The 26,610-nt window shown below is 35.9% G+C and overlaps 1 protein-coding gene across 1 annotated transcript in view; it reads right to left on the bottom strand.

The window, feature by feature from the left end:
* Nucleotides 1-26,610, bottom strand: part of CSMD1 (CUB and Sushi multiple domains 1) — a gene marked incomplete at its 5' end in the record, with an annotated part of 442,872 nt that overhangs the window by 283,039 nt on the left and 133,223 nt on the right. The window contains 5 exons of the mRNA XM_006163216.1: nt 4,961-5,074; nt 6,757-6,873; nt 13,627-13,821; nt 18,628-18,815; nt 22,172-22,310. Coding sequence (XP_006163278.1) covers nt 4,961-5,074; nt 6,757-6,873; nt 13,627-13,821; nt 18,628-18,815; nt 22,172-22,310 — 753 coding nt within the window. The remainder of the gene's footprint in view (nt 1-4,960; nt 5,075-6,756; nt 6,874-13,626; nt 13,822-18,627; nt 18,816-22,171; nt 22,311-26,610) is intronic.

Here is a 26,610-nt window from a genome sequence, read left to right as displayed (position 1 = left end):
TCTCTAGCTAGTAGAGTTGCTCTCTGGCAAACTAAAATGAAAAGTATTTTGGAAAATAACTATTAAGTTGAATATCACACTTAATTTTGGAACTTTTTCTTTTTTTTTTTCTTCAATTTGTCAGAGGTCACACATGTCTATTGGAGGGAAACAGAGAGAAAGAGAGTAAGCACTTCCTATAGGAAATGGTCACACCGTAGTCCTTTTTGCTGTACTTCTTCCTTTAAGTCAGTATTTTGGGCATGCATGCACATGTGCCCAGCGTGTTTCTAAGCCTCAGGTCTGGAACCTGAACTACACAGATGACCATGGGATGTCTAGGTCAATAACAGCCAGGGCAAGGACTGGCCCTAATTTTAGGATTTCAGAAACATAAATTAGTTTTTTTAATTTTGTTTCATTAAAAAAAAAAACTATTTTGTTTTAAAATCTTTGCTACATGTTGTTACTCTTGCCAGTGTAACTCTTAGCATACAGACCAGTAATACCGAAATGGCCAACAACAAATGATATAAAATAAAACCCTGAAGGAAAAGCAGAAACAAAACACCCAGAGCTTCTTCTCCATATCCAACCCTCCCCCCAAACCCTGTAATAATTGTACAATTATCATCGATGACATTTAAAAACAGTGGATTTTTTTTTTTTAGAGAGAGAGATTTTTGCTATATGGTGCATGTTCTCACCAGAGACAGAGAAAGACAGAGAGACAGAAAGTGAAAAATTATCCCCTAGAAGGCATGGCCACACTGCAATCCCTTCTCCTTCATTCTCCTCCCAGGATCCTGGGCACACATGCACACGTACCCAACATGAGGTTTAAGGCACCAGGTCCAGGACTCAAAATATGGTCAATTATGTGGGAGTACAGTGACGTAGCCATTACACCATCTGCTAGTCCCCAAAACAGCGGGTTATTAAAAAACAAGAATTTTGTTGGAAATTCAATGTTTTAGTGTTGAAAATTGTGATAAAAATATAAATGTATACTGTATATGAGCACATAAAATAAAAAATAAATGGTCTCTTTTCTATTCCATGACCTGACACAAAACTAGAGACAAAAGGGAGGGACAACTGGTAAACGACAGTGCCTCAGCTCCCCAAGGTTACGTGTGTTCTTCAGTCCCCTCAGGCCACATTTAATGTATCTTTTCCTTATAACTCAGTCTTACATATTCATACTGGTATAGGACAGTGCCTCAGCTCCCCAAGGCTATGTGTGCTTTTCAGTCCTCTCGGGCCACATTTAATGTATCTTTTCCTTATAATTCAGGCTAAAGTAGGCTTTTTAAAATGGTAAAAGGGAGACTAGCAGATGGTGTAATGGTTATGTCACTGGTCTCGCACAGGATTGACCATGGTTCAAGTCCCGGAATTGGTGACTTCAAACTCATGCCAGGCATGTGTGCGTGTTTGCGTGCGTGCGTGTGTGCGTGAGTGCTCAAAATCCCGAGAGGAGAATGTAGGAGAAGGGGTTGCACTATAGCCATCCCCCCAGGGACTGATTTCTTACTGTCTGCCCATCCCCCCAGGGAGTGATTTCTTACTGTCTGTCTTCTGTCTCTCTCTCTCTCTCCAGTAAACGCACATGTTCTATAGCAAAAATATCTCTCTAAAAAAAAAAATGTATAGAGGCTGATATACAGGACTGTTACCTGAGGAAGGGAAAAGGTGAGTAGTTACATGTATTCATAATTATACGTCCACAGTTCATTACAAAGTGACATGCTTTATAGTGTAAGTATAATAACTCCAAGTGATGAATGGGGTTTGGACTGCTATCCAAACAGGGTCACTTTGTAAAAAATAAAAAATTTTATTGACCCGCTGGTGGCATGGTGGTTAAGACTGCTAGATCCCACATGACTGACCACGTGGTCAGAGTTCCAGACCTGGCTCTTTAAAGACATGGTAGAGCTTGTGCATGCCTGCCTGAAATCTGAGAAGGAGAAATGGAGAAGGGACTGCAGGGTGACCTTCCTGATGCAGGGGAGGTACTTTCTCAGTTTCTCTCTCTCTCTTTCTCTCTCTCTCTCTCTCTGTCTCTCTGGCAAGCATAAATGCCCTCTAACAGAAAACAAACGAACAAACAAACCAAATTAACCAAGAAAAGCAAAAAAACTTCACTTTGGATTTAAAAACCTAAACATATAAGTTGTTTCTATAAATTTTAAAACTTCATTCTTGCCTGTGCATTCTATCCACCCACTATTGTAATCATGACTTTCTTTATGCTTTCTTTAACAGAAAGCACAAAACTGGTCTATTCACTGATTATATAAGAGATACGAGAATTGAGTGCACCATTTAATCAGAAACAAGATAATTTTATAATTACTGTCCATAATTAAGAAAATGCCTGAGTCCATCACTGACCAGAAAGAAGAAGTACATAAAAATAATTGGAAAAAGGCTTCTGAAATATGTATATATATGTACACATATATATGCATTTATATGTACATAGTTGAGAATATTATATATGAATGTATGCATATATGTGTATATATGTATGTATATATAAATATATGTATATAAAAATATACATAAATAAATTTTAGAATTTTGCCATAGGGTGCATGCACTCACCAGAGAAAGGTAGAGAGACAGAGAAAGTGACAAATTTCCCCCATTGGAGGGGATGGCAATGTTTCAATCCCTTCTTCTTCATTCACCTCTCATGATTTTGGGCACATGCATATACACATGTCCAACATATTTTTCTTTCTATTTTTTAAAGAATTATTTATTTAATCTTACTTATTATTTTTTTAATTTGACCAGAGAGAGAGAGGGAAAGTGACAAAGCAAGATGCCAGGTCTGGATCTCAAACTGTTGTTGGCCATGGGGGAGTCTAGAATCTTCACCAGCACGCCCCCTGCTGGCCCCATTTTTTCAAGCTGCTGAGGACAGGACCGGAACCATGTAGTTGCCCGTGAGGGGGTCAACACCTTAATCACCATACCCTCGGCTGATTCCCTGGAACATACTTTTAACTTTTTAAAGTACACATACAATGTGAGGAAGAATGCGTCTCAAGTCCTGCTGAGGGGCTTGTGTATTGAAACAAGGTTTTCAGAAGAGAACTCGCTGCTAGGTATCAACATTTTAGCTACCTGACTTCTAATGCATTCCTTGGCATTGCATCATCAGACATTGGTAGAAAAATAGCAAAACCCAGGTGTTAAGTCCTTCAGTCGATAATGAAATAGTGGGTCCTGCTGTGGTAGCTCACGCTGTTCAGATGCCATGTTCCATAGGCGGGCATCACAGGGGAGGCTTGGGTTTCATTCTGGAGCCAACCTAAAGCCCAGGCAGTCCACGACTGTAATCCCAGCACCTTGGGGAGGCTGAGGCAGGAGACCACATGCTCATGGCCAACCTGAGCAATGTAGCAAGGGCGTGTTTTAGAAACTGAGTCAGGCATGGTGGTGTGTACCTGTGGTCCCTGCTGAGAGGCTGAAATAGGAGGATCATGCCAGTAGGAGCTTATCTTTTAAAAAAGAAAAAAACAAAAAAAAGAAGAAAACAAAGCACAGGGGCCAGGTGTCATGATGGTTAAAGCACTGGATTCCCTCATGGCCAAGCCTGCAATTTGAGTCCTGAACCTGGTAGCTTGAAAAACATACCAAGCACGTGTATGTGCATGCCAAAAATCCTGAGAGGAGAATGGAGAAGGAGGCAATTTCTCACCATCTCTTTGTCTGTCTCTCTGTCTCTCTCCAGTGAGTTCACATGCTCTATGGCAAAAATCTAAAAAAAAAGAAAAAGAAACACAAAATATGATGTCATAAAATAAATAAACAAATTTAAAAATATTGAAATAGTGAACAACCAGAAATAAGCAAATCTTAACCATTAGCCAAAGCCAACAATGGATGCAGATGACTTTTCTGTCCTTCAGTAAATGACGAAGAAGTAGCAACAGTACGAGTAAGAGCTAGGTCATTGAGGAAGGTGGGGTTAGAACAGAGTACTACTCAGAGCTCAAAGTAATATACTGGGCATATTATTGTATAAATATATATGCATAAATTTGCATTTATATTTGTGTATTTATATAAATACACTTATATTTCTTATTTATATATTTTGATGAGGACAGATCTCTGTATGAGATTTTAAGTAAAAGAATGGGATAGGAAGAAATTTGTGAAATTATTATATAGAACATGTTTTATAAAGTCCCATATATGAACACCTGTATGCATAGGTGCATGTACCCATGCACTCTATGTGTCTCTATATATCCACATGTACATTAATGTGTGGATGTAATGTATCTCCATATGTATTTACTTTTAGGTTTAAAATGATTTAGGGAACCAGCAGTTATCGTAATGGCTATGTTGCTGGACTCCCACGTAGTTGACCACAGTTCGTGTCCCGGACCCGGTGGCTTAAACTCACGCCGAGCGTGTGTGCATGCGTGCCTAAGATCCCGAGAGGAGAATGGAGGAGAAGGGATTGCGGCGTGACCATCCTTCCTGGGGGGTGATTTCTCGCTTTCTGTCTCTATGTCTCTCTCTGCCTGTCTGGCGAGCGCACGCACCCTATAGCGAAAACCTTTCCCTCCCCCCCAAAAAAATGATTTAGAACAAAATATTATGTTTTAACCTCCAAGAGGAAGATGAAAACAGCATAGAAATCAAATATGCTAGCTTAATATTTCTTTTCTGATAGGTGTCTCTTTTCTTGAGATGAATACTGTATTTTCCACCATCTTGTAAGTAAAATGTCAAAGACAGTTGGTTTTACATATGGGTAAAATAGTTTTGAAACATTAGATCAAAATAAATTTTACTAAGCACATGAATTTCAAGACGATGACATTTCTTAGTTAAAAAAGGAGAAGCCAAGGAAGGAAGAAATGAAGGGGAGAAAGAGGGTGGAGCTTAAAATTAATTGTTGCAACTGCCTAAGGGGAAATAAAGACAAAATCATCGGAAAGGGTACCTGAATGAGACCCGGAGAGCGAGCTGAGAAGTCTGGCCTGCGGATGGGTGCCATCAAATAACTCTGCCAAGTCATTGAGTGCCGTCTGGAAATAGGCAAACTGCCCAAACACCACTGCGAGGTAAGGGGAGTAGGTCAGCACTTTTTTTTTTTTTTTTTTTTTTTTTTTTTTAGTAAAATGATGATTCTGTACTACATATTTATTGATTTCCCTGATTCATATAAAAAATCAACTTACTGTTTTGTTTCTAAGTTTTCAGCTAATACATTTATTTTGGTTCCTAATATCTTGGTACTTAACCAAAAAATATAGTTTTCTGCATCATTTGAAGATTAAATAAGGAATCTTTTTTAAAAACAAATTCATTAGAATAACAAAAGACTATCTATAAATGCATCCTGTTTATTTTTGACCGATTAGTGATATTTTACTGAATGAAAAATTCACATAAATTCAAACGCTATGATAATTTGGTGGGGAATTTAGATTTTTTTTAATGCTAAATTCATATTAATGCATTGCTGAAATTCTTTCTTTTCCTTTTTTTCTCTTTAATTTTGAGATAGCATCTTGCTAGTTTGTCCATCTGGCCCAGAACTCATGATCTTCCTGTCTCAAATCATGAGAATATGAGACTTTAGGCACATGCCACCAGGCCTGGATCACATTACTGAATTTATAACTCATTCATTCACTTAGCTGAGCAACGTATCATAGGAAAAGCCTAATGTTTTTCTATTCTACAATTTTATTTATCTTATAGGTTATGTCAACTGCATAAACAAACTTCCTCAGTGAAACATAACCATGTCTTTTATGAATTCAAATTTAATTAATGTTTGTGTATTCAGATGGATGATACAGAAGTCCTTTACAATATTTAGAAAAATCTGTAAGTTAGTATCTACTTACAAGCATTGAGCACCTAATCCTTTCCTTAGTCATGCCTAAGCTTACACTAAAATTACTTTAAATCATTCTGAATAAGAAATGCAGGTGTGTATATTAGATTTGTGTTCCAGAGTTCTAAAGGAAAGAATGTTAGTGTTAACGAATACATTGGAAGCAATGCAATGTAACAATTATAGTACAATGTAATATAGTAGCATTATATATGTATATGTATATATATATATATATATTATATATATATATATGTGTGTGTGTGTGTGTATTTATGTAATAGAATAAATACATTTAAAATTTTATATTTCCTACAGAGTAAATCAATTTAAAAAGGTGCTATGACTGCAATTTGTTCTTTACACAATGTGTTAAGACTTGGTTCTTATTGTGACAATATTAAGAGAGTAGAAATTGAATCTGATTAGTGCCTTAAGAAGTGGAACCTTGATAAATGAATAGGATTAACTAATGCACTCAGGGTAGAGCATTCATGATTATATCTCGGTAGCTTTATGACAAAAAGAGAATGATCAAGGCAGACAGACACACAGACATGGAAAAAGACATATGTTTTCTTGCTCTGTCTCACAAATGATGCCCTGGGCCACCCTGAGATTCGGCAGAATCCCTGCCAGCAAGAAAACTCACTAGGTGTGGCCCTTGACTTCAGACCTCTCAAACCGTGAGCTAAATAAACCTGTATTTATTTAATAAACCACCCACTCCAGTATTTTTTATTAGCAACAGAGAATAGATTAACTTTAATAAAATCCATCTTCTTTTATATTATTTTATTGTATTAAGAACTGGAATATTTGTTTATCAAATGACAGAAAAATTCACATTGAGAGGGATATGACAGTGAATTATAAATAAGATGAAATCTTACCAAATTCCTTTGGCACAGTTATCGAATAGAGACATATCTGGCCAGCTGTGTAATTATGAGGGTAGTTTGGAGATAAAACTACCCCTTCCGATCCCGTGTACTGGCCTCCACAGGGAGCTAAAAATAAAATCAGTGAAGAATTACATGCTCTGTAATAGCAACATTGCAAGAGAAAGGTGAGCCAAAGCTGAAAAATATCAAATAAATACACAGTATTTCATATGTATTTAAAATCTTAATGAAATGATTAAAGTTAAAACCTTGTTTTACATTGCTATCAAAGTAATAAAAATGAAAACAAAGGTCTACTAGGTTAGAATAAAGTAATTCAACTCAGATGAAAAATCTGAATTTATTTTCAAAGAAAGTCTCAGGCATCTTGAAATAATAATGAAAACAGCTCTAATAATAAAAACAGAACAGACCTGATTAAGTCAAATTAAATAACCTTATGAGTTTCACCAGAATTATCTAGTTGATATCAGTCATCACATTAGCGTAAGAAGTATAAAGATTATTTTAATTTTCTACACTAACCTATTGTTTCTGTTTAAGTATGAGACTAAAAATGTTCTGCTTTTTAGGGATTCTTTTTTCCTTGCTCATTTTGTCTCATCGCTTCATTGAAAGAGTAACATGTAAAATTATTAATGCTTCTGAGCTATCTTCCTGTGGGTTTAATTTAAAGTGGAGGGAACCTATTGCTAGAAAGTTAGGGCAGATAAAATACAGCTAGGGGTGTGTGTATGTGTGTGTGTGTGTGTGTGTGTCTTGATTTTTACCCCAGTTATTTTATTCATTTCTGCATTGTTTTTGTTGATAAAATAGAAAAATGTTGTAGTATATGTCTGAAACACTTTTGTAAAAATTGCCAGAGTTCCTAAGGCATGAGAGAGAGAGACAGAGAGAGCACCCTCCAATAGGGACTGGTTATGCCTCAATTCTTTTGTCCTCTCTTTCTCCATCTCATTAGGAGCCTGGGCATGCAAAATCATCCCTGAAGTGTTTCTTAAAAAAAAAACAAAACAAACAAAAAAAAAACCTCATTATTTACATTTAATCACTATACATCCTTACAGTGCACAACATGGTTTTCCCCAGCACAGACACAGTGTCTATCAGTCAAGACAAAGACAATGTCATATACATTATCATCAGCAAATAACTGTTCATTTCTGTGTCAATTCAATGTATTTTTTTTTCATTGTTCCCCTTTCCTGGAGTGTGTCTTAAGCTGCCAAGGCAGGATTCCAACCGCTGTATCCCTGTGTGATCTGGGTCCCTCTGTGCAGTGTTTAGCTACTGGTCTACTGGTCTATCATTGTAAAACAGTCATCCAATTAAACCTTAGAAGCTTGATATACAATTTTGGAATTATGTCACCAATACTGCAATTTCTCATATTTTTACCTAAAAAAGGGTCCGAGTCCTCTCATCTATGGAGCTATAGAGCAGTGACTAGCACAGAAGTAATTCAACTACTGGGCTATTGGGCCTTTCTTTATGCTGTACAAGGCTTGACCACATTGCTTCTTATCTTTTTTTTTTTTTTTTTCTTTTGAGAGGTTTTTCCTACAGGACATGTGTTCTTGCCAGAAAGACAGAGACAGACAGAGACACAGAAAGCAAGAAATCACCCACTAGGGGGATGGCCACACAGCAATTCTTTCTCTTCCATTCTCCTCTTGGGATCTTGGGCACGAACACACACACATATCCAGCGTGAGTTCAAACCACTGGGTCTGGGACTCAAACTGCAGTTGACTACGTGGGAGTCCAGCGACATAGCCACAGAGCCAACTGTTGGCCCCTCACACTGCTTCTTATCTTAAATATACCTTCACTGATTTGGTTTCCAATTATGTTCAGTATTTGAGAAAGTTTATATTTCTACACTCATTATTTCATGATATGGCAATTTTCAAGCACTGAAAAATATCGAAATTTGAGATAATATTTAATCCTTGGAATGTTAATTAGCACACAGTTAAATTCTAATTGATAACCAGAACATTCTCCATGATTAATAGAATTCTCTTGGAATTGAATAAAGCTAATGTTAAGACACCTCATTAATGATTTTTCAAGAGAGTTAATGGTTTGTCAAGAACTTTTCCAAACCCAGGCATTACAGTGGCTGGCAAAACTACAGTCATACTTTTAATGCACAAGAAAAATAGTTGAAAATCTGTTTTAATCTATTTGTGATCAACTAGGAGATATTTTACTTAACCAAACTAGATAAGGTTTTCATGCTAACATCTTTTGTGTTTTGTTTTGTTTTGTTTTGTTTTGTTAGAGGCCATGTGCACTCACAAACAGAGGAAGAGAGAGAGAGTGAGAAAGCACCCTTTATGGGAGATGGCCATGTCACAGTGCTTTCTCCTTCTTCTCTCCCTCCTTTTGGGATTTTGGGCACCCATGCTCATGCGCTCAACATGTTTTCCAGGCTGCTAGATCTGGGAGTTGAATTGTACCGTTCATCACATGGGATCCAGCCACTTTAACTACTGTGCCACTGCTAGACCCAACTTTAAGCCATTTTAAATAGTAAAAGAGATATATTTTCACTTTCAGATGGAGTATACTTCTGTAAATCAAACTCTGAAGCCAAAGGTTTCCGATAGAATGCTGGGTGACTCACTCAACCAAGGGAGATAGACCAATCAACATTTTTTCCATCTCAACAACAGAAATTGAACCCAGATAATTTTAAAAGGATCTGTTCTTTCTCCTCTAAAGCTTAAAGTTCAAGGTTTTTTTCTGTTTATGTTTTTGTTTTCTTAAAGTATAGGGATGGAAATTCATTTTATTTTAGACTACCCACATAAAATGGAGGCAAGTTATTTTGCAAGTATTCCTTTTGCACATACAAATTTCATCTACTTCACATTTCAAACAAGAATTATAAATGAAAATTGGAAATAAATCACCACCAAGTGAAGATTTTGATGCTCAAATGATTAGAGGTGGCAAACATTGTTATCAAGGACAACTTCTGATATATATATATTTTTTTGTTTTTGGAGAGGTTTTTTTCGCTATAGGGCGCGTGCACTCGCCAGAGAGACAGAGAGACAGAAAGCGAGAAATCACCCCCCAGGGGGGATGGTCACACCGCATTCCCTTCTCCTCCATTCTCCTCTCGGGATCTTGGGCACGCATGCACATGCACCCGGCGTGAGTTTTAAGCCACCGGGTCTGGGACAGGACCGCAGTCGACTACGTGGGAGTCCAGCGACACAGCCATTACGCTAACTGCTGGTTCCCTACTTCTGATATAATTTTTTAAATGTAACTGCAAATAAGTATTTGAGCTCAAGGATAGAATAAAAAAGTTACCTTATGATAATAGAGAACATATAACAACAAAAAAATTAAAAAATAAAAGAAAACTAAGCAGGTATATTAGGTCCTTTACTTCTGTGATAAATTGTGTTTTAACGTTTTTCTCAGACTTGAAAGATACTTTAGAAACAACCATATTTGTGAAATTGAAAAAAAAAATAGAGAGAGAATTTTTGTTTAATACATAATTATTATGTCTGTGTTACTGTGCTAAGAACTAGGCATGGCCCTTCTCATGTTAGAAATCATATTAATGTGATAGCAAAAAAATATGCTTACAATTTGTTAATTAACATAGTGAGCGATTATTTCCTAAATGTATAAAGGCATGTAACAGCATTCATTGCAGATGGTAACAAGAGACTTCCTCATGCATTTGGTTAACTGGAATATATCTAAAATGTAAAGGCAAAATATAATCAAATTTAATAAAACAAAAATACTAGTGAACAGAAGCCATCCTGACCCATGAAAGAGACTCTATGGTGTTTGAATTTTATTTCTTATTCTACAGCAAACTTCAGTGAACAAAATCTGTAGGCGACAGATAAATCATCATGAAAAAATCATGCCATGCAGCTAGCACAATTTTGTCCAAAATCATTGATTGCAAGCCATAAAATATTAACTATCAAAGTATTTACAATATAGTCCTCCAGGTTAATTGGTAATCTGATTGATCCATAGACATTGATGTATGCCCAAAATGTTCTGCTCTACATGAAAGTTTTAAGATACACTACAGGAGAAATGATCTCTGCTTTAAAGATTTGGAATATTGAGTTCTATTGACATGGAAATAGAAACTGTAAGGCGAAATCCTTGTTTTGTGATATATACATTATTTTGATGATTGGTAATAAGAAATTGAACCAACTTTACAGGACTTCAGCATGGGAAAAGAAACAATCTTTAATTGAATCATATATCAATGGATCAAATGTAGTTTTATTTTAAAATATTTTCTGTATGGCTAAAATATTATCACTCAGAAATTCAGGGCTCGTATCAAAGCTGTTCCTCAGAGCTTCCCTGGCTGACTTCCTCCCTCACCTGTGAGCCTACTGAAGCTGAGTTCTAAGTTCTCAGTTCCTCTTATTTTGTTTTAATAAACTTAGGCAAGGACTCTATGACTTTCAATTTTTAAAAATCCCCCAAAGCAACCAGTATAATAACTGAAATAGGTAGTCCTTCCGCATTTTTAATTAAACGGGTCAACAGAGCAGACTGATTCATAAACTAGGCTTTATAATCATAATTTTAAAACACAAAAATAATTTATACTATCCAGAGCTAAACAATTCATAAAATTCCTTTATAAGCTTACTTCTTAAATATTTCTTTATAAATGAGCAAGAGAAAGAGACCCCTTTCGACAACCCTTTCAACAAGAGATCCTTTCAACAGGGTCACACCATGATAAAATCCTCCTACCCCAATCTTCCAGTTAGCTGAGATTACCAGCAACCACTCCTGTTCTTAGCATGTCTATGTTGGTTCAAGATCTGGTTCTGGCCCTTCCATATGGCCCTGGTATCACACCCACACCACTGGGTCTGTGCTACAGTGACTTGTGTGTGTGTGTGTATATCTGTTTATGTATGTGTATTTATGCAGATAATCTACATGTAGTTAATAAATATATAAATATATAATGTGTATGTATTATATTCTTTACATAAGAATCTACACATGCAGGGGCCGGCAGATGGCATGATGTGTTAAGGTGCTGGATCCCACATGGCCAACTGCAGTTCGAGTCCTGGACTTGGCAGCTTGCTTTCTCACTTTCCCTTTCTCTCTGTTTCTCTCTAGTCAAATTAATAAATAATAATAACAAATAATAATAAATAAATCATTTTTTAAAAGAATGTACATATGCATGCATTTAAAGTAATCTGGTCCTATCTATACTGTCTGAATCCTATATCACATGACCTAAAGCGTAATTTACATAGATAAGAAGCTATATTTAAATTTCCAAAGGTAAAATACAATAAAAACTGGAGTCTTAAATTACTATTGTAAGTGTTTGGGATAAATGGTACTATTCCCTTCCAGTTCTATAAAGTTAGTGGGATATTAACAAATCTTGCTTGTAACAGAAGGTGCCAATTTGGGACAGTAGGTGGCATGGAAGTTAAGGTGGCTGAACCCCACATGGCCAGCTTCATGGTTTAAGTCCCAGACCTGGTGGCTTGAAAATTACACAGGGCCCATGTACATTAATGTCCAAAATCCCGAGAGGAGAGTGAAGAGGAGACTGCAGTGTGGTCATTCCCCCAGTGAGTGATTTCTCACTCCCCCACCCTCCATATCTTTCCAGTGAGAGTCCATGCCTTATAACAAGTGAAAAATAAATAAGTTATCATTTATACTTATTTTCTAACACTGAATGGATATATTTTTTATGAATATATTTTTGTGTAAGTTTCCATGTGTCAGTACCATAAGCCCTGTGGGAGACATTAGGCACAGACCATCACTCATGTCACACAAAGGAAAGAAGGTCCATGGCCTTGGGCCAGTGTCCCTTTACCCTTCCAGCTAGTAGCAGAGAGGGAACTGTATTATATCTTCAACATAGGCCTTCCTCTAGACCTAAATCCTGGGGGCAGTCCCCCAACCTTGCCCATTGCAGTATGTCAGGAAAGGAGCACAGATTTGCAACAAGGAAAATCCAGAGTCCAGCAATGTAACCATTACGACGTCTGCTGGTCCCTCATGTACTCATTCTTCAAAATATCTATTTAGTCTAAAGGTGTCTGTAGCATGTCATCTGTCTTGAAGAAAACACATATTTTTAATAAATTCCCATTTATTGAACTAATCTGGTCTTTGAGTACATTTTAAGTAACCCTGGAAATCAATTTTTCTTCAACTAACATGAGATTATATATTATTTTAAAGTCTTTCTTCTTTCGCTTCTTTCTTCTTTCTTTCTTCTAACATATATCATGCAATGAGTAAAGGGTACAAGTCGCATTTCCTCAAGTTGGTGTTTGGGAAAGAATTACACACTTATTAGTATAAAATATATTTTATATTTTCTCTGTGTGTGTATATATTTGTGTGTGCATTCCTTATATATCATATATAAAGTCAGACACGTTCAGGTAAATGTAGATATTTTCTCTAATATGCATCTATCCTCTCCATCTCTATCATCTGTCCTTAACTCTCTCTCTATCCATCCATATCTATCACTGAAGAAAGAAACATATAGAAAATGTTAATTTGTACCTATTGTGTAGATTGGGTGTAAAACATGCAAAAACAGAAGCTAAAGATGTTAAACTAGCTGAGTGAAAGGAAAATACTGCCCCTTCAGCAACCTAAGAAAATGACTACTACCCTAGCTAACTTAAATGCCTAGAACTTTTTCTACACTAGACATCAGGGCCCCCTAACCACTGATTAGAGGAATATAGTACTGAAGTGTGAAATCAATTCCAAAATGAGATTTTACACTCAAAAGGAAAGTTATGACTGCAGAAAAGATACGCATACACATACACGTACCGTTGCAGGAGGGCAACACGCGGTTCCAAGAGGGTTTTCCATCAGCTCCAATGACACACGTGATGGACGAGGGGTCGACAATCTTGTAGCCTGAGTCGCACTGGTAAGTAACGGTTGAGCCAAGTTTAAAGTCAGTGCCAATTCTTGTCCCATTCATTATGTTTCCAGGGTCAAAACAGGCTTCCCGAGGTTTTTCTATAAGAAAAATGAGTGGAAACTCCATGAGAGTGGGAAAGTTAATCATTTTGGTTATTAGTTAGTGGCTCACTTGTTTTACTAAGGACCTAGAACAGTACTCAGTATACAAGAAATGCCCAAAAACTTTTGATTGACTAATGAGCAAAGTAACCTACTAAGTAAATAAAAATTGAAAAACATCCATTTTAATAAAATAATAGATTAAAATATTTTATTAGAGAATCGATATTAAATTATTTCATCTAGTTTAAAAAATATTACATTTTCAAACATTATTTTTCTTTCTTTCTTTCTTTTTGGCTTTGGATTTCAGTAGTGAACCAGAGAAATTGATCCTGTAAAAAGTTAGATTCATTTTATGACTTTGTTCTTAAACCACATTATCATAAACAACTTCGTAACTTTCAGAAGTGTGAGAATTTGGCTTTTTGAAAAGAAAATGGCTGGGACCAGCAGTTAGCATAATGGCTATGTCGCTGGACTCCCATGTAGCTGACTGCGGTTCGAGTCCCGGACCCGGTGTCTTAAAGAAAAAAAGAAAAAAAGAAAATGGTTTAACTCGTTAAAATTGTCAGTACTTTCTTCTACTGAAAACAGCAAACAGACAGACTTGGAAGATGAACACAGAAGGGTGCTCTGGCTTCTGCCCGCTTTCAATTGTTAGAATTAGTAGGGGTGAATGTCAAATGTCGCTAGAAAAATATATTTATTGATTGATAAGGGTCAAACCTTGGGTCTGGCATGTGGTATTACCCAATAGTTTTATCTTAATTGTAAGAATTGCTGAAATTTATCTAGGGTCTACTACATGCCAGATGCAGAACTGGGTGCATATATGTTTAATTCTGATTTTCACTATAGGTATGTGTGATAAGGACTATGATAACTTGAAGCTCAAGAAGAGTTATTTAACTTTCAAGAAGACACACTTTAGAGATCTATTCCACTCCAGGGCCATTACATAAAGTCATCATTTTGTTTGTTTTGTTTTATTTCCTTAAGTTTTTTTATCATAGGGTTATTTTGCTTACCTGAGAGAGACAGAGAGAGGGGAAGTGAGAAATCACCCCTCAGGAGGATGGCCACACTGCAATCCCTTCTCCATTCTCCTCTCAGGACTCTAGGCATGAACGCACACACTCCCAGTGTGATTTTCAAGCCTCCAGGTCCGGAACTCTAACTGTAGTTGGCCATGTGATAATGCAGTCCCTTAACCACCATGCCACCTCATGGCCCCAATCATCATTATTTAAAAAACATGCTCTGCACATGATCCTCTGTCTCAGCATCCCAGCTGGGGCTGAAGGCACACACCACTGCACAGACCCAGAATCAAACCCAGGTTGTCATGTGGCCTCAGCCCATGGAACACAGCATTTTAGCAGTACACATCATAGCAGCCAGACCCAACCCTAACTTACAAAAGCACTAAACTCCCATGTGTTCCCAGCTATAAATATAAAGTATCTTCCTTTTTTCCCCTCAGTCTTGCTGTTACAGAGTCAAGTTATCTTCTGACAGCCTTAATATTGAATTTCCTATTTCAACAGACCATCTAAAATATATCTAAGTTAAATGTGCATTTTTCAAAGATATAAAAAACATATATTATGAAAACACTTAGCATGGCTCTCAAAATATTTTTGCACCAAAATAGACTTTCAATTCCATTTTCCAAACTTTTGGAATTCCTTATGTGCATTTTTATTTACACATTTTGGTCATTTATATGTGTATGTATGTATATGTGTGTGTGTGTATATATATGTGTGTGTGTGTTTATATGTGTGTGTATATATATGTGTATGTGTGTATATATATATATGTGTTTGTGTATGTGTGTATATGTGTGTGTGTGTGTGTGTGTGCATGTGTGTATATAAACTTCAAAATACTTTGTTTTTGAATCTCTTTGCAAATGTTTTGGGACCAGTGGTCTCTAGTTGTTGAACCACATACCTCTCTGAATATTTCAAAAATAGTTGACATTTTGATAATTCTTTGTACCTGCCTTAAATTTTATACAAAACACTTATTTTAAACAAATAGGAAATAAATAAAACTGTATGCATTATAAAAGTCATTCCATCTTTCTATTGCTTATTCAGGTTTTTGTTTGTTTGTTTGTTTGTTTTCTTTAACTTGTCAAAGGGCACGTGTGCTTGCCAGAGACAGAGAGAGAGGATTAGGGAGAGGTAGAAAACAACCCCAATGGGGCATGGTCATGCCACAACCTCTTCATCTCTTCTCCACTTCTCCATCCTGTTGGGATTAGGAGTATACATACACACACACACACACACACACACACACACAGGTGCCTAGTTACTTTTTCTCAAGCCACCAGGAGTGGGATTTGAACCATGAGATTAGTCATGTGGGATGCGGCTGTTTAAACCACTAGTCCATGGAACAGGCCCTTATTTCACTTATCCAATAAAATATGTACTGAACATCTAGTGCAAATAAGTCCTATTCTTGGTTATATGATTGTTTTCTATTTTTAAAAAGTTTAAAAATGTTCACTATATGTGTGTTCCTATTTTTCTGTTGTTTTTTCATTCTTTTTGGTAAGTTTTTGTTATACATTCCTTTTAGTTTTATTTACTCTTTAGTAACTTTCTACTTTAGGTTCCTAATTTAAATTTCTGATGGCAAGTTTTTCTTCAAATGAACTGCAGCTAATCTTTTGGTTCCATTTACCTAGTTGTCAGTTCAGGATATTTGGTAATAAATCACTGGTCTGTTCTTTTGCTTACAATTGGTCATGTTTTCCAATTAGATGTCTTCATAACATGGTGTGTTTTGCTGTTGTTCTTGTCTGTTTCATTTAAGATGACCTTTGAATACTCGCATTGGAGGCAGGAGAGATTGAATCTGCCAGGTTCCTTAGACCGTTGCACAGAAGGACAGCCCCTGGTGCTCCTTTCATTTCCTGTCGTGCCTAAGAAGTGGTTCCGCTGCCTGCTTCTTTATCTGCACAGGAGTTCATTTTTTGCCAGATGTAATTGCATCATTACTGTTGTCTTTCCTGTGTATTTTTTTTTCTGCACAGATTCTACTGGAGAATTTTAAAAACATTAGGAGCTATAGCCTGCATTCAGGTGGCTTTACAGATTACTAAAGAGATCAAACAGAAAAGAGGTAGTTCTTTCTTCATGTTACGTGTACAACACTCTGTACTTCATTCATTGATGAATTTACCTTAGAATAGCTGGGAGAATCCTAACGATCTGAATAGGCAGAGAGTAAATGCAAATTCTTGCTCTCTGATGAGTCTGTTCATTTGTTTCACTTTGTTTTGTTTTTTGGCTACCAGAGAAAAGATACTGTTATGTCAAAGTAGATTTTCATGAATTGTTATTAATACAGAAACTATCTGATGATATGGCACATGTTTAAAAGTATTGTTTTCAATTTATTTATGAACATAACAGATACTATTCAAAATGCACCTGATACTCCTGTAATTAATGGATTTTTTATGTTTTTTAAATTTATATTTAAAAATTTTTAATATACATTCAACCACATGGTTTAGCTTACAAAGTGAACATTTCAATATGTGAACATTTCTCCCTAGTCCAGTTGATCAAAATATCTTCAACAGATTACACCCCTACCTCCTCATCCCATCAATGCTCTGCCTCAATATCCGGATGTTTTTATTGTACATTTTAATAAAGATCATAATTTTGTAGATGTTGATGTTCTTGGGAAAATAGATTGATATTCTACTTCAAATCATATTTTAAAAATATCAGTTCATCAAAGCAGTAACAGAAGAGAAAATGTCCCAATATCCACCTTTATAATTCTTTGCTACAAATTGAACCCACATGCTTAAAGAAATATAGTTTCAATAGTATTCATAGTGAAATACTCGTTACTGTGAATTGATATTTTTTACGTCTTCATCTCTCATTCTCTGAATATACTTAATACTTTCTTTGTTAACATGAGAAACTTGAAAAAAAAAACATTATTTTTTTGGACGAAGAGTGAAATTCTTGGTTTAGGATGGTTTTTCTTTTGGGGATTATCTGTTTGTTTTCTCTGTGTGTTAAAGGCTGGTGATGATGAATCCCAACCTAGATGTGAAATGCTGATCTGGGAACCAAAGAAGAAAAAACTATACCCAAAGCCAGATCTCTTCCAAAAACTACACATCAGTGTGAAAGAGGGAGAATGGCAGAACACTGAAAGATACTGAGATTGGATGAGCAGATGACATGGAGCCTACGGGACCAGATCTCACATAGCTGACTATGGTTCAAGTCCTGGGCCCAGAATTTAGAAAATCACAGCAGGCATGTGTCCCCCAAATCCTGAGAAGATACTGAGGAGAAGGGATTGCGGTGTGGCCATACCCTCCAGGTGGTAATTTCTCATTTGCCTTCTCTCTCATTCTCCATCTTTGGTGAGCAGATGTGCCCTATAGAAAAACTTAAAAAAAAATACTGAGATAAAACTGTACTTAACTGTAGTCAGCCTGAAGAAATAAAAAGATATTAAGACAGATATTAAAATAATTCTTGTATATCATTACAGTCATGGCACAAATGATTATTTATTTTTAAATGACCATAAATTTAGGGAAACAATTTCCCATATTTCTCCCTTTCAGCTAAGGTAAAATTGTTTCTCTGAAACTTTCTTCTCCATTGGAGAAATTGGACTTTCTTTCCAAGATGGATGAGATATTTACGTATTAAACAGATATGCAAGATTACACAAAGGAAGACTTACAATTCAAACCATCCTGATAAAGTTAATTTCCACACTGACAGCTCATTACAGTACCTTTAAATTCAATGGCGAACCCTGACAAGCCCACAGAGGCATCACTCCGAAAAGCCAGAAAAAGACTATTTCCACTACTCTCTATTCTTTCTGGGGCTTGAGATCCCTGGAAACTTCCAATCAGAGGGCTGTTGGAATCCTCTCCTTCATAGATGTGTAGGAAATCATAGCTTGGCTCCATATTGAAACTGAAAGAAAAGATCATTAATTGTGTTATACACTTAATACATATTTACCTTATTCTCCACAATATTAAACCTTTGAGAGCACAAAGTGGTTTTATTTGATTTTATATAATAATTTAAACAATTAGGGCAAAAAATTTAATAACAATCAAAATGTTACAATAGCAATAAATATAAAAAATACCAATTATCATAAGCAGTATTAGTATTTTGTACCATGACTATATCTAATACAATTCAATTTTGAAGACAGCTAGAAGGAAATGAATCATACCACAGGTTTAATAACTCTTCCTTGTACTCATATGGGAATTTGCTAATGAAATATAATTTGAAAGGCTGAAAAGAAGGAATTCCCACTGATTGTTTGATGTTCACATGAATATTTTCAGTTTTAAAAGTTTGTATCCTTGGTGGGAACCAGCAGTTAGTGTAATGGCTATGTCGCTGGACTCCCACATAGTCCACCACGGTTCGCGACCTAGACCCGGTGGCTTAAAATTCACACTGGGCGCGTGTGTGTGCGTGCCCAAGATCCTGAGAGGAGAATGGAGGAGAAGGGATTGCGGGGTGACCATTCCCCCTGGAGGGTGATTTCTTGCTTTCTGTCTCTATGTCTCTCTCTGTCTGTCTGGCGAGCGCACTCGCCCTATAGTGAACATCTCTCACAAAAAAAAAAAAAAAAAAAAAAGTTTGCATCCTTGGTGTTGCTATTTCTAAAGTTTTAAAAATTCTTTTTGTGTGCGTGCATTTTTTTTTAATGCAACTGCCTCTATGCTTAGACAAAGCAGCCAGTATAAACAGTTCCTCTAAATAGCACAGAGTGTAAATTTTCTCACATGTAGTTTTACCACCATGGAACATTCCAGTTAGCCCTCTCTCCTGCTTTTTCCCCATTTCTCCATTCCTCTCTCTGACGTTCTCTCCTCTCTAACAGTGCACAGTCAGTCTCCAAGGAACCTAACAATTTAAACTCAACTCGAAACTCTCAAGGGATATGCTCCCTTTGTCATGTGTGATGCAAAGGCTGATGTACTCTAGGAGTTAAAAGGAATTGCAATGACCCAGAGAATTTTATGAGAATGACAATTCTATTTGGAATACTTTGCAGGGATGCTATTAGAAGATGCTCTTAGAGTCTTGCTGCATCTCCAAAATTTGGCATAACCAAGTTTTAAACACTGAAAATAATATCAGACACTGGAAAAAATAAAACTATGCATTTCATCTGCTGTCTCCTTTTGGACATACCACAATTCATACATATATAGAAGCCTAGAATGAAATTCATAATTAATTATGGTTTTGTTTGCTAAATTCTATCTTGTTTCTACCTATGCTAACTGTACATGTCTATAAGCCCCCAAAATAGGGTCAAAGGCTGCCCGAATTTTTGAACCACATGTAATCTGAGTTCCACTGTGTGAGCATCAGTTCCATAGTCTATATAAGAGAGCTGTGATTAATCATCCCTCCCCAGAGATCCCAAATATCAGGATGAGCCCTGAAGCTCATATATCTTTTAGGCACTTTAATTTTTTATCTTTATTTTAAATTTTTATTTATTTGTTTCTTCTATTAGAGAGAGAACATGCCTTCAATAAAGTCTTCATTTCCTGATCCATCCCAGCCTTAGCCAGCCTGGATTGTGGGTAAACATATGCCCAGTATACTCAGAGAGGTTTCAGGACTTGAACTGGGGACCTCCCCATGTAGGATTCCCTCGGTAGAGCATGGTGGTTTATCAGTGTACCACCATCTGGTGCCTGCCTATATTGTTAATAATGCCAGACTCCCACCTTTTCCCCAAAAGCACACCTGGATTTAGCCATGCACTTCAACAATACCCTTTGGGTAGTCCTTGTCAGTGTCATCCTCCCTTGTTTGGGTAGTTGAACATCCCTGTCCCTATCTGAAATTGTGGCTTCTCCCCCTTCCTATTGCCACAAACATCTACTTGTTAAGGTTTCAGGATAGCTTCCATCTGGCACAGGCAAGTTATCCTTATCAGAGAATTCACAGATATGTAACATTTTTGAGACATTGGGTCATCTAATGATTCATGTATTCTAAAATTTATAAGAGAGTTAGAAATTCTCTAGTTCAACTTTCTTCCAAAGAAGTGTGTAAAATGCAATGAAAAAAACTACTTGTATAAAACTCCCTTAAATATTATTGAATAGGTTGCACTTGATAATTAGTCACAGTGACACAAAAAAAGTAGGAAACTCCTACTAATAAGGTTCCATGCTCACCAAAGGGATTTTATTTTTAAATGCTGCTGGTTTTAAGGAAGGCACTATAAGGATTTAGTGTTAACAACCACAACAAGGCACAGCTCTTGGAAAATACAGCCAGCAAATATTCATTGGTTTTGTGTATTAGCTGAGTGACATAATAAAGTACTCATTGTCTAGGAGATTGAGAGAATTTTTTTTTAATTCAAGAAAATAATTTATCAACTTACTCAAGATTCAGGATTAAGTTATTTTAAATTATACTGACTCAGATCTCATTAGGAGGAGAAAGTAAGGAAACGTAGGCACATTCAGGCCTTAAATACTGATGTAAAGATCTCTAAAAGAGAACTTTCTTCCTTGACAGATAAACAAACATAATTAGAACACAGCCCTAAATAGCTAAGAGATCAAGACAATCTGTAGGAACTATTTACCTTTACCAATATCATTTAGTTCAAAAATCAAAGTACAAAGTTGGAAAACACCTTAGGGTTCAATAAAATGTAATTATTATATAGCATATAGTAGAATAGTACGACGGAATCCATTTCAATAAAATAGCCAGTATTTGCTCTTTTATCATTTAGTTTAGCATGAAGGAGTTAGCATATGTTTAAGACTAATGGCCACTAATTCAGACTTTACAGCAATCAAATTTGGTGAGTCTTTATTTTCAAAACTCCGTGGCGTCATAAGCATCAGAATGTTAATAACAGTGAACACCGGACAGGACATGCTGTGGAAATGAATTAACGAATTAGCTATCACACATGGAAAAACAGAATGGGTGAGAATCTGTATCAAGCCTATCTACCTCACACATTTTATTACTTTTCTTGAGTAGTCTATAAGTTAAGTCTTCTTATGTAGAACACCTTGTGTGCAAGGTAAACAGTATTTCAAACCAATTTCACGTATGTCTTAACACGAGTAGAAGTCTAGAACAAAGTAATCTATTTCTTTGCATGTCATTTCGAAGCCTGATGCAAAAGAATTAGACACAAAATCTAGGGCTTACCCAGATAGAAAAGTGGAGACCTTGTAAAGTGATCCATGAAGTAAGTTTTAGGTATGACATTTAAAATGCTACTAAAAGGAGGGCTTCTGCAAGAATGGTACCTTTTGAATATCAAGGCGATGACAAAGTCCTGGTTCACTTTGATTCTCCAGTCACAGTCTTTCCCAGGAGGATACGGCTGTGGGTAGTTGGGGGATAAAATGACACCAGCAGGGCCAGTCAAATTCCCTCCACATGCAGCTGCCACAGAATGAAAGTTACAGAGATAAAAAGTCAGGAGAGAGGATACTATTAATGTGAAAAGAGAGGTCATAGTACTCTTTAAAAATATAGAGTTCATTCATCAGCAGTTATTCTCCATCAAAAAAAAGTCACATGTTGGGTGATCAACATGTGTGTTCAATTATCCAGATACAATTCTAAGAAGCAGGAAGTCTCTATTTTTTTCACATAAATGTTAATAAATGTCCTATCATGGGCTACTCCATTTTAGGAAGGGTTTTCAAACTTGGGACATTTTTTTCCTTGTAATTTAAAATGTTAGTCAATTACATTGAATAGACTACTTAATTCCCCTCCCTATATACACATATACACACATACACCCACATGTGCACGTAGACACAACATGGAAAACAATCACAATAAACATCACTGGGTGTTGTTAGTTCCTTTGCCATTTGTTAAGGTTTACAAAGTCATTGCTTATTTATGCTAGAACTCATGCTTCACGTGGTACAGTGATCATCCATCTGCCTTTTGTTCACCATCGTAGCCCTAATGACAAACACAGTTATTTGATTTTAGTATATTTTTTGAAAGTAAGTGTCTATTGAGTGAATAGGTGTCATGACATGATTCTCCCACTCTGGTATGCACATTTCAAAATGGTAAAACGAAATCTAAACATCCAAATGATATCTAAGGATAGATAATCTGTGAGAAGCAAGCTAAATAGTATCCTATTGAAGTATTATTTGACCAGCACACTTATTGTTTTATTATTAGAAAAATGTACTTTAACTATGCTTCAGATAAGGGACTAATAAAATCCAGAATAATAGAATACTCAAGCAGCTTACCTACATAAAACAAACAATCCAATTTAAAAAATGGATAAATGAGCTGAACAAACAACTCTCCAAGGAAGATATATAAATGGCAAAAAAAAACATATAAAAATGCTCAACATCTCTTATCATAAGGGAAGTGCAAATCAAAATCACAATGAGATACCACCTATCCTCAGTTAAAATGGCTGTGATTTAAAAAATAAAAAGAATGACAAGTGTCAGCAAGGCAGTGGTGAAAAGGGAACTCTCCTACACTGTTGGAAGGAATGTAAATTAGTACAGCCATTGTGAAAACAATATGGAGATTCCTCAAAAGCCTACAAATATAACTACCATATGATCCGAAAATACCACTCCTGGGTATTTTCTTGAGAGATTGAAAAACAGTCAGACACTTGTACATTGATGTTTTGCAACATTATTCACAAATTGCTAAGAAATGGAATCAACCTAAATGTCTGAGAACAGATGACTGATTTGAAAAAATGTGGCACAAATGGAATACTACTTAGCCATGAAAGGAAAAGAGACCTTACCATTTAATACAAAGTGGATGAACATAGATAATGTAATGCTAAGTGAAGCAAGCCAGACTATGAACGACAGACATTGTATGTCCCTGTTCAATATATACCAAATGTCTGCATTTTATAGCAGAAACTGAAGGAATGGAAGACATAGAGCAGAGATGGCAATTGTAGATATCAGAAACTATACAGAAGGGGGAGGATAAAGAGGTAGGGAAGGAAGAGAGTCAAGATAAAAAAATACATGTAACAGACACAAGAATGGAAAGATATTTGTTGAGAATGATGTACATGGTACTAACTTTAATTGATTGACATGCAATGCATGCATGATTAAAAAACATATTGTACACTGTAAAGATATACAATGGTTAAATGGAAATTTAAAAAGAGAGATAAAAGAAGCACTTTATGTGATATAATAAATTTATTGTTATAGTCATAAATTTTAAGTTTAATATATTTTCATTTACAGTACTGAGGCAGAAATTATATGTCTCAGTGTTGTTAATGGGCAAATCAATTTTTGTTATTAAATCTGAACACTTAGGGTTGTCCATTTATTAGACAAGATTTCTCCTAACTCCTCCACCACATGAAAGGGTTTAAATAAACACTGCAGGATTCAGAAGTATACACATTTTAGATACATGAATGAAGTTGCTTGGATAAGAGGTTCTTTATATAAAATACTTACATACAATATTTGTTACCATGTTGTTTTCAAATATCATACCAATTAAATCATAGTATTCACCCTAAAGTATAAATGTGATTTCACATCACTGTCATAAATGTATTTAAAAAAATGATATAAGGAAATGTTCAAAGTGGTGGTCTTTTTCCAAATAGAATTAACAAACTATTTTTTTTGGGGGGTGAACAAGATGAAAGAAGATGAATGTACAATTTTCATGTAGAAGATGGATGTGTGTTTAAATACTTATTTAACATTCTTGAAAACTTAATTTTCCATCAGAATAAATACAACTAATTTAATTCCACTACTTTTTCTTACAGTCTCACAGTCTAATCAAAGGCAAACTCTAAGTAATACCACAAGAGATATTTATAATATATTCTTACAGATATACACTCAAGAGTAATATGATATAATTTTTACAAAAAAGATAAAAACCCTGTTTTCCCTGGTATGCAACTTCATTTTAATAAATTATGTGGAAACAATTGTCTAATCAGCTCTCACAGGACAATGCCTCCCCTGGAATCAAGCAGTGGATGCTGACAGGATTGAGTAGAAGAAGCATGTACCAATTAGGGAGATAGCACTAATGTAGACAAAGAAGCTACCTAAAGGTCTGGAAGATTCTACTCCACGCAGGTTTTGAAAGATGAAAAATGACAGAATCAGGGCACTGGCTACAGGGTGCTACCAGCAGGGAGAGTTCAGAATATGATTCAAATATTGATTTAAAAAGAAACAAAGGGGAAATCTTGTCTTATTCATGCAGATCCCAGAAGGCACTTTCAAATGAGGTTATTTAAAAGCTTAAAGTGGAATAAAGTAGTATTGTCTTGCCTTGTTTGTTCTCTTTCAGTCTGGTATTTTTCATTTTAGCTTCATTAGGTTTTAATTAAAGAGCTTGCAAAATATTTTGGTTAGGATTAGAATTTAGTGGGAAAGAGAACTCAGACACTCTAGGAAATTTTCCAAAATGAATGGACATAGAGATAAAAATCCACATCTTTATCTAAAACCATAATCCCTTATCTAAAACCCTTAGGAACTTCCCCATGGATATGTATATAGTAGTTCCTTCTTCCATTAGGGCTAGAAGCACCACTCCTGGATAAAAAAACATCAATATTTCTTCATCAAAGCATTTGAACATTCATCTTCTTATCATGCAGTGTGATAGTCTTTAAATAGGAGGGTTCTTCAAAAAGTTTATGGAAAATTGAATTAAAATAGAAATTATATTTGTAAACATAAATTCCACCAAATTCAAGATACTTTTGTAAAGAATGATATCAGCCACTTAGTTCATCCTGAAAGAACTGAGAGTCGTGGGAATTAAACCTTGTCAATGCAGTCTTTATTATATTATAAACTGAAATACAGTGACTTCCCTTTGAAGAGATTTTTTGTTAGTCTGCATTTTAAGATTAGGAAACAAACATAAAACAGAAGGAGCCAAATAAGGACTTGAAGGTAGATGCTCAAAGAATTCTCATCAAAATTCTTTCAAAATTGACCTGGTTTGATGAGAAGAGAGAACAAGAGCACTGTCATAGGAGAAAAGGACTCTGGTGAATGTTTCCTGGGTACTTTTCTGTTAAAGCTTTGACTAACTTTCTCAAAGCATACTGACAATAAGCAGATATTATCATTATTTGTTCCTTAAGAAAGTCAACAGGAAAAATTGTCTTGGAAGTCAACAGGAAAAAATGCTTTGAATATCCCAAACACTGGCCATGAAATTTGCTTTTGACTGGTCCACTTGGCTTTGACTAGACCACTTCTGCTTCTTCGTAGCCCTTTCTTTGCATCTTGCCTTCAGGATCTTACTGGCAAAACCAAGTTTCATCTCCCCTTCCGAGCATTGTTTCAGGATCTTGGTCCCATTTGTTTATAATCTCTGTTGAAAGCCCTGCTCTTGTCAGCAATTAATCTGGGTATAACAGTTTTGGTAACTGTTGAACAGAAATTTTGCTCTATGGAAATTTTTTAGTCAAAACTGTATAAGCTAAATCAATTGAAATGTTTATAGTATTGGCTATTATTTTTGCAGTTAATTGCCAGTTCTCTTCAATTAGGGCATGAACAGAGTAATTTTTTTCCTTCCAAAGACTATGTGCATGATCTGACATTGTAGGGTCATTTTCAACATCATCTTCTCCCTTCTTAAAACAGGTTTCCTACTTGTAAACTACTGATTTTATAGGGAGGCATTGGCTCCATAAACTTTTCATAAAGCA

Source organism: Tupaia chinensis, unplaced genomic scaffold, assembly GCF_000334495.1.
Source record: "Tupaia chinensis unplaced genomic scaffold, TupChi_1.0 Scaffold141517_1, whole genome shotgun sequence".
NCBI lineage: Eukaryota > Metazoa > Chordata > Mammalia > Scandentia > Tupaiidae > Tupaia > Tupaia belangeri.
The sequence above is the reverse complement of the archived record's forward strand: the minus strand, read 5'-3'. Positions and strand labels throughout refer to the sequence as shown.